The sequence below is a fragment of the Astatotilapia calliptera genome, chromosome 20 (assembly GCF_900246225.1).
Source record: "Astatotilapia calliptera chromosome 20, fAstCal1.2, whole genome shotgun sequence".
Classification (NCBI taxonomy): domain Eukaryota; kingdom Metazoa; phylum Chordata; class Actinopteri; order Cichliformes; family Cichlidae; genus Astatotilapia; species Astatotilapia calliptera.
In genome coordinates, this window is record NC_039321.1 from 1,586,418 (window position 1) to 1,595,746 (window position 9,329).

Genomic DNA, 9,329 nt, shown 5'->3' on the forward strand with positions numbered 1-9,329 from the left:
CAAATTCTTTTCCCATGGTGCACATTAGTGGACAGTAAAGCTGCATTAATGAGAGCAACCACAGCAACCCCGAGACACTAAACTTCATATTTACCAAAGAAACCTGAAAATCTAAAATTGAATGTCTTCAAAGTCTCAGCAGTTCATGGTCAGTGGAGATGTTTCCTCTTTGTTATTGTGAGAATAAAATAATTCTCCATGTAACAACAGCACAGATATTAACTGTTCCCTCAGTGCTGTGGAGCAATAAGTTTGTCAAGCTTGGTCAGTGTTGACGTTCAGCTTCCTTTTCTGCCACGAGCTGACCTCAGACTCAGTGAGATCGCATCAACAGGAAGTCGAGCTGTTGCAGCTGTTATAGACAAAAAACAGCCTCAATGCAACTTTTTGAAATGGACCAGAATGATCCTCTATCCTGGGTCTTTGTGCTGGCTGTCATGTTAGCTGTGATGTAATATTTAAGTCTCATTATTATGTCCAGTCAAAATGAAACTAAGTTAATTAAATAAGGAATTATCTAATAAAAATATGAACACAAGATTCCAAAGATCTCATGGAAAAGCTCAGGGCCCGTATCCCTAAGGATTCTGAGAATCCTCTCAGAGAGCTCCTAACTTAACCTAAAAATTCCTTGCCAGGAGTTTTAGCTCAGAAGTGATTCCAGAACATTTTCAGTGAACTCTGAGCAATGAATGGATGGAAAATCCTATCTTAGTGAGGAGGTGTGGTTGACCCTGTTGCTAGGTATGAGTCATCATTTCGAAAGCCGTGATTGGTTGATCCTACAAGTTTAATGGAAATGAGCTTTTGGTGATAATGAGCAAAGGAAATACCCTCAAATGAATAAACATAATTATACACTCTAATCTTATGCTGACTGTAATTGTAAATAATATTTCACATTCAAGAAAATATCTGGAAAATGAATAGTAAGCTGTAGGGGTTATAGCCTAACATTAGAATCTAAAATATGTGAAAACTTAAACTCATTACACCCTGTTCAAATAATGATTCGTGTCTTATTTGCTCATATAAATATCCTAGCTGGCATATTTTGTACTTTCACTCCCATATGGACCCTGTTGAAAACAAGATGGCCTATCTCAAGAGGCTGTCCTTAATGAAGTAGAAATCACAACGTTACAAGTCCAGTGTGGTCTCAACGAGGGTAACACGGCTCAGCTTTTATCAATGTCTGTGATTGCTGGTTGGTCTATTTATAAAGGCTTGTTAACAAATATCCTACAAACACAGAAAATGGAGGAAAAAAAAGGACTCGCAAGCCGAACTGGACTGAGGAGCAAGGTTTGTTGCTGGCCCAGTTGGTGAACGAACATAAAGGTATGTTACGAGGAAAATTTGGCCCACCTGTCACTAGCCAAGGCAAGAGGCGCGCCTGGGACACAATATCCCAAACAATCAATGCCTCTTTTCCACTGGTGGTGCGGACAGGCGACGATTGTGAGATAAGGTGGTATGTGCTGCAGTCCAAGACAAAAGATGAGATTGCAGCACACAAGCGGGAATCCTCACTCACAGGTGAGCAAAATATTATAGCCTACCACATAATCTGGCAACTTGCTCCTACTGGCAAAGTTAATTTACATGCCTACTGTGTTCATTGACTGTTTCTTTCTAGGGGGTGGACCACCTGCAAAGCGGCTGTCCCAGGTGGCCGACACTGTCTTTCAAGTCCTGGGACACTCTGAGGTCAGTGTCACCAGGCTGCCAACAGGCATTGACACATCAATGATGCAGGCCCTTGAAGTGCAGCAAAGGTAGGACACAGTGTTTATTCATTGCAGAAGCCATTTCATGTGTTATCCATGCTCATTGTATTAAATTAATTTAATCAAAACAATAATTAAACTAGGCCTATGTATTTCTGTAGCATGGAGCCATCACAAGAACCGAGCCCATCAAGTTTGCCGATGAGATTGCCGCCTGAACCATCTGCAGCTGCTCCTCAGGATAGCCCAGCGGATCAAACACCATTCCCATCTGCAGCACCTGCTCCGTCAGCATCCCTGCAGGAGAGCAGATTGATGTGTTTGAACAACAAAAAAAGTCCTTTCCCTTCAGGAGGAGTACTACCGCCTTAAAATTGAACGCCTAAAAAATAAACCATTTACAGATTGTGTTCTGTGTCTTGCATTTAACAATTGCAGGTGATGTGCAGTAAAACTGTGGTAGTTCTTAATACCATCACAAGTTCTCAAAAGACATGGGGCTACAGCTTCCCTGAAATGTGAAGTTTGCCCTGTAAGGCAGTCCACTCTGGGCTAGGGTCCCCTGTGGAATGTAAATATCTTCTTCACCACCATCCTCATCGCCATCCTCCAGAGGTTCTGCAATCTGTCTAACCTTGCAAATATTGTGTAATATTGCACAGGCTATGATGACTTTGCTGACTTTCTCATACCTCAGCCGCACCTCTCCGTGGAGAACGTGAAAGCGCCTCTTAAGCTGGCCTATGCCACGCTCCACCACCGCTCTTGTTGTCTTGTGGGCCCTACAATAGACTAGAGACCTTTAATTATTTGATGGAAATATTGCACTACTTGGATGCTCTAACATATTGCTTGCATTTCATTTCCATGATTTTTGTATTGTTTGGCTTACCTGTTATAGTTTAGTTGGGGCCCTTGGCGTGGGCTGGAGGTAAGGAGCCATGGTTTGCATATAGCCACTGTCCCCTAACAAGTGGCAATTAGCTGGCACATAGCGTCTCTCAAAAAGCTGTCTGATGCCACTCTCGGAGAGCATTCTCGCATCATGTGTGGAGCCTGGCCATTTAGCCACAATGTCCAAAATCTTACAGGCCGCATTGAACACTATTTGCACATTGATGCTGTGGAAATTCCTCCTGTTAACAAAGACAGCCTCGTCCTCTGATGGTGCAATTCTCACATGTGTTCCATCAATTACACCCACAACGCCAGGGAATCCTGCAATGTCCATAAATGCCCTTTTATGTGTGTGTAAAGTGCGGGCATCCAGCGGGAATGAAACAAATTGTGTCACAATATTAGGTTGTGACAAAGCTGTCAGTGTATTTGCCAAATACCTCAGGGTTGTGATTACTTTCGTCTCCGGTGTAATAGCGTTGTGGCGTCGAGTTGGTGAAGTAATTGCATCTCTAAGGAGATCCATCACAAACATGATTCCTGCACGATCCAATCTGTAGCGTCTCAATAATTCCCTGTCATCCAGTGTTTGCAGGACATCTCTCTTGCCTCTTCTGTTGGCCATTTTGTGCAGCTGCTTAGGGGAACTCCTAAGCCACTAAAAGTCCTCTTCCCTGCTCGTAGCAGATCTCGCCTTAGGAGCCCTTTTAAGCGCTAGGAATCTTGAGGAATAGCTTTTAAATTAACTGGGATTGTCGTGTCACTTTTAGGGGAAATTCTAAGAAAACATCATGACTCTGAGAATTTTCTTAGAATTTGGCCGCTAGGAGCCACTTTTTGCACAAAGATTCTTTAGGGATACGGGCCCAGATCTTTAATGAAGGTCGGACAGACTTACAACCTCAGAGTCAGCAGGTACTGAAATGCTGTGAAGTCTCAAGAACAATATGTATAAATAACAATGACACTTATGATCATTTAAGAGTTTTAATATTAGAAGAAGACTAAATGAATTTTAGCTGAGGTGGAAGAATCAGCTGGAGACATCATCACATTTTAAATTAGTGATGTGAATTCTGGTTTCAGGAATAAATGTAAATGTAAAGAGGTGCATGAATGAGCAGGAAGCCCTGCAGCAGACTCACAGACGGATGCAGAGGGGAGGAGTGTAGAGGTGCTGTGGTGTTTGGAGGAGGGACTCCTTCAGTTAGAGAAGTGAGGCGTCACAAGTTCCTGGTTTCCAGTGAAGAAGAAGAGAGGCAGCAGTGAACCATCAGAGCCTCATCATGAAAGTCCGTCACACTCTGATCTGCTTCTTCTTCCTTTGTGAGTACATTCACTTGTTCTTTCTGTCACTCTCCTTCTTCAACATGTTTCTGTTGTTAAACATGATGATCAGAGTCAGCTATGAGTCACTTTCATGGACGCTTCTTCCATTCAAACTGCTTTTATTCATGATTCCATGGATGTGTTTGTGGCCAGTATGGACAGAAGAAACCATCACAGTGAGACATTCATGGACATGTTGCTGCTCACTTTGGCTTTAGGATTCGTCCTTTCAAAGATGGTTTCTTACAAGTGTTTGTTACGTCCTCAAAATAACCTGTAACATCAAAATAAAAACTCCACCTGATACTTTCAGTTATTATTTGAAAATACAAACTTGTTGATCAAGTCAATGAATTTTTCTTTGAAAGACAAAAACACATTTTGTTGCTTTTACTGTTACATGTTCATGTTTCTTCACTGTGACTATTCACAGTTCACTCCCACAGTGCATATAGATTTGACAAAATGACATCACTTCCTGCAGACAAATATAAACCTGTGAGTGACGTGAGTGAAATCTGTCAGCATCTTCAAACCCAGAGTTGTGTGAAAAGTTATTTCCTAATTCTTCCTGTTTGTCCTGTTGGAGCTGAACAGAAATACGACTGCACAGAGTTTAAATGCTGGAATGAACTGAAATCATTCACATAAAGTAACTGACTCACATCAGCTGCTGAGTTTGGCTTCAGAGCTTTGAAATAGAGTCATAAATTACTCAATAACATGTCGTTCATTGCAAGTATTTGTTACGTCCTCAAACAAACTGTAGTCAGTGATATAAAGGGGAAAAACTGCTGCTTTCAATCATCAGATTATTTCATTTACTCAGTAAAACTAAATTACAACAAATAAAAACTTCATCACTGGTTTTGTTGTTGCTTCATGAACTTTGACACCAGCAGTACATTTAAACTAAATGATGACATCACTTCCTGTGGATGAAACACATGAAAAACTTGCATGTTGAGCTGTTGCTTCAATCTCTCAACACATAATTACTACAAGTACCACACAGAGGAGTTATGAGTCATTTACATGTTTTGTTTATCTTCATCTTTTATTGTCATTTTATTCATGCATAGGAAACATGTTCAGATATATTTTGAGTCGTGTCGACTGGAAGAAGATTTTCCACCACTTTAGACAATAAAATGTATTTGACATGAATCATTGTTGTTATTCAGACTTTAGTCTCAGTGTGTCTGTGTGTGAATGTTGTGATCAGACTGCAGCTTCTTACAGGAAGTACAAACAGTAACTGTTGATGGTTCATGTTTCCAACAGCTCTGCAGGATGGAAACCCTGAAGTCACCGATGCTCAGATTCTTCACTATGGAGTCATTGGAGGAGATTTTAAAGCTGGATTCTCCTTTGAGTCTCCAGGAACATGGAAGATGTTCTGCAGAGAAGAATGTGAAGGAGAAAACATTCTCATTAATACAACTGATGTCAGAGCTCAAACAGGCAGATACAGCATTGAATATGAAATAGAATCAGTTTATGTTTTATATGTGAGCATCTCAAAGCTGACTGAGTCTGACTCTGGACAGTACAGCTGTGGTTTGGGTGGATCTTCATCATCAGCTTCATACGAACGGTTCGTGATCGTTGTTGCTGAAGGTGAGTTTCTGTTTCAGCTGTGGAAATGTTTAGTTTCTGTTCCTGAAGCAAAGTTTGAGTTTCACTGACAGCTGCTGACGGTTTAAAGAAGCTGAAGTTTGTTCTTCTGTCAACTGTTGGTTACATTTGGACTCCTCTAAGTAACCGATGAACTGCAGCTGGGACACGAGTGTGTGTGAATATTAGTGAGTGTGTCAGCTGATAATGATGTGAATGAAATGTTGATGTCAGAAACAGACGCTGATGAATGAAAGAAGATTTTCTGATGTAACTTTGATTTTCTTTGATGAGTTTTTGCTTCTGTGTCGTCGGTTTGATCTTTCCAAGAGTTCCCCTCACAGCAAAATGGATTCTTCCTCAATGAATGTGTGAAAATCACATTCAATACACAAACGTCCATCCAGACTTTAAATGTACTTAAAACCATGAAGGGTTCACAGTTTAGAGTCTATACTTGTCATAAAAGCTGATTTTCATGAATCCAATCAGTCTGATGATGAAGCCGTTTAAATCTCACTTAGTCCAACAGTTCCTCTGTCAGACTGGTTGAACTGGGCAGCTCCCAGTGTAACTGTGGATCAAACTGGAGTTACTCTGATCAGACTGCATCATCTTCAGCACTGATAGTAACTATTGGTTGTTTGTCTCTTTAACAGCACTGCTGGATGGAAACGATGATCAGCTGAAACACTTTGATAAAGAAACTGGAAGCTCTCTCACAGTCGGATGTTCCTTTGAACACTCTGGAGACAGAGGGTTCTTCTGCAGGGGAAAATGTGGACGAGGCGACGGTCTTGTTCATACAAATGATGTCAAAGCTCAGAGCGACAGATACAACATTGGATATGATTCAGGAGTTCTGTATGTGAGCATCACACAGCTGACCAAGTCTGACTCAGGACGGTACAGATGTTTACTGAGGGGATCTTCCAGCAGTTCATCCAGAGACTTTGCGGTCACTGTCACAGACGGTGAGTTTTTACTGACATTAATCAAATGTTGTCAGAGTGGAGCTGTTCAGCTGTTCCTTATTTCCTGTCATATATCTGCTGTTCCAGTGGTGGATGTTCATGTTGAACACGAGCAAAGTTTCTAATAATGAGCTCAGTGTCTGTACAGTGATCCCTGTGAGCCAACAGCTCAGGCTGCTCTCAGCACTCAGTTTATCTCAACATAGAAACAGAATTATTTAGAAACAAGATTATTTAGAATGTGAACTTTGTAAAGTTACTGTGATGGAGAGCAGGAATCAGAGTGTGGAGCTGGAAATGAACAGGTGACCATTAATGTCCCTAAATGTCTTTATTGTTTCCAAGAACCTGATATTTCAACATACATTCATATTTTATTTCATTGTTAAACTATTTTAGTGCATTTTTTTAATCTAAAACGAAATTTTCCAAACTGGTTTTTTCTCAGTCAGTGGATCCATTTAAGGCTCGTTTGATTTCTCAGCTGATTTTTGAATCTTTGTGTTTTTCTTCTTCACAGCTCCAAACATTTATAAGTCAAACTTTCCTCTCTGCTCTTGTTCAGCAGCTGGACCATCAGCCACGACTACAGGAAGCTGCACACCTTCATTAACTTTGACTGGAAGCACTGAGCAGCCTGAAAGAGCAGCATCTGCAGGTACATCCATCTATGAGAGAAGACAGTATGTTTTTAATCAGCCTGTCCTGTGTGGCAGCTTTTCTAATCAGAAGTATGATGTGAGTGTGACGTTGTGCCAAACTCGTTTTCTTTTTCTAAATTCTCTGTGAGCTCCTCTTGTTCATGTAGAACTTTTATCTGTTTGTTTATTCGTTTCACGTCTGTTATTTCACTACATGTGCAACTCATCAATCAATATGTAAAACAAGCTTGTTCTGCTGTCACAGGTGTGCTGCTGTATGTAATCATCTCTCTGCTCATCATCATCATCCTCTCATCACTGACTGTTCTAATAATCTGCATCAAGAGGAAGAGCAGCAGAGGTAAGACAACAGAGACACAGAAACACACAGAACGTCTCGTTTCTAACCAAAAACTCTTTTTTCACTTCACTTGAAGTCTGTTCAAACAGCTGCAGTCAAACATCAAAATATTTCATCCTGCTTGTCCACTTTGGGCTCTAAGAGGAGAGTGGAGTGACTTGTAGAGATGATGTTAAACACTGGAAGTAACTGAATCCTAAACTGTGTCACACATGAACTCTGGACACTGTCAGCAGGATCTGATCCAGATGTTCTCTGCTTCAGACGTGTGAAGTAAAAACAGGAAAAATATATGAAAACTGTAAAATAGTATAATTATTGTGGATCACTTCTTCAGTACACAGGAGGAGACTCGAGCAAATGTGAGTCTTTGATTCTGAAGGCAAAGTCTAAAATGAAGCCTAATAAAGTCCAACTAAGCAGGATGAAAGAACAGGAGGGGCAGCAGTGATCTTCAGCCTCACGTGCACTTTGAATGATTGTTCCCTCTAACAGAGGAACATCCTTTGTTTGTTCCACAGGTTTGAGGACCAGAGGAAACTCAGAGGGCACAAACATGGAGGTGACTTTCTTTCTAGCACAAATGATTTAACCAAGTCAGAGTCTCTTCTTTTTATGTGAAGAAGACAGTTTATCTCTGTTTCAGGACGTCCACTACGAGAACTGTACTCCAGGTTCTACACGTGAAGACTCGATCTACCAAAGCCTCGATCCAGCCGGCAGGGACCAGGACCAGACCTACTCTACACTCACACACCACACATGAGACTCTCTGGATTCACACCTGGGTTTGTTTCAGTGCATCAAAGACACAGTTTGTACACAGAATGGATGAATCTGCTGTGAATTCATCCTCAGTCTGTACAGTTTCCTGTCTGTGGTGCTGACTGTGTCTCTTGGAATTTGGATGCTTATCCTTTTTCATTTAGTTTAGGAAGTTATGATGTTTTATTTTTGGTTTGATTCGTGTACTGTCTTATTTTCTTTGTTATGTTAGCCTTCACTGACCCTAAAGAGAAATTCAGCTCCATGAACTTTATCACTTTTAAAATGAATAAATTTGAAATCATATTCAGTAAAAATGACACACGTGTTCTTTCAATACAAGCAAAACCAGCACTTATGACATGTGTCACAGTCAGCAGATGCAGACTGGAACTTTTTAAGGCAGCAGAAGAAAAGGACCCGTGAGGCTCAATAACAGAGATTGAATTAGAAAAGTACAGAAATTTTGCACCAAATTTTTTTTTTCTGTATGGATACCTACTGAATGTTTTCAGTCAGTACTAAAAAGATATTGTGTTTTGGTACCCAGCCCTACTTGCATTTCATTTCAATTGCAGTTTTCAAAACCTGTTCCAGTTCCTCAGACACCATCAGAGACTTTTTTGAAAGACCTCTACTATCAGGTCTGCAAGTATCAAGTGTTTTAAATTTTGACTGTTTATTATGTACTTATTTGTTTTTGGTTGGATTAAGTTTGATATTAATTAGATCTAGCAAATTATAACAAAACGTCATAGAATGTAAATTTTACACCAATCAGCCCTGTTATGTTTATGGCCTCATTTGTTGGAGCTTAATTTTTTAGACGACATTCTGGCTAAAACAGCTGCCAACAATTTACTGTTAATTTGAACTTTTGAATAAAAAGACATGTTTTGTATTATACAGCTGTCAATGGAAAATTGTACTTAGTAGTCAGTATAATCTTTTAATAATATAAGTTTGCATATAAGGTAGAATACTGCATGTTGACTTAGGCTGTTGTTCACTACAA

The 9,329-nt window shown here is 40.3% G+C and overlaps 1 protein-coding gene across 2 annotated transcripts; it reads left to right on the forward strand.

The window, feature by feature from the left end:
• Positions 1-3,753: 3,753 nt before the first annotated feature.
• LOC113013812 (polymeric immunoglobulin receptor-like) lies at positions 3,754-9,092 on the forward strand. Of its 2 annotated transcripts, none has more exons than XM_026154992.1 (7): positions 3,754-3,953; positions 5,241-5,576; positions 6,233-6,547; positions 7,113-7,205; positions 7,454-7,549; positions 8,071-8,111; positions 8,196-9,092. In XM_026154992.1, the coding sequence occupies exons 1-7, from the start codon at positions 3,914-3,916 to the stop codon at positions 8,313-8,315; spliced, it is 1,041 nt and encodes a 346-aa protein (XP_026010777.1). In that variant the 5' UTR covers positions 3,754-3,913; the 3' UTR covers positions 8,316-9,092. The 2 variants fall into 2 exon arrangements, with proteins under 2 accessions (XP_026010777.1, XP_026010778.1); XM_026154993.1 differs by having other exon boundaries at positions 7,116-7,205.
• Positions 9,093-9,329: the final 237 nt, after the last annotated feature.

Coding starts and splice junctions, on each gene's coding strand:
- LOC113013812 (XM_026154992.1), top strand. CDS start 3,914: ATGAAAGTCCGTCACACTCTGATCTGCTTCTTCTTCCTTT. Junction 3,954..5,240: donor GATCTGCTTCTTCTTCCTTT/GTGAGTACATTC, acceptor TGTTTCCAACAG/CTCTGCAGGATGGAAACCCT. Junction 7,550..8,070: donor CAAGAGGAAGAGCAGCAGAG/GTAAGACAACAG, acceptor TTTGTTCCACAG/GTTTGAGGACCAGAGGAAAC.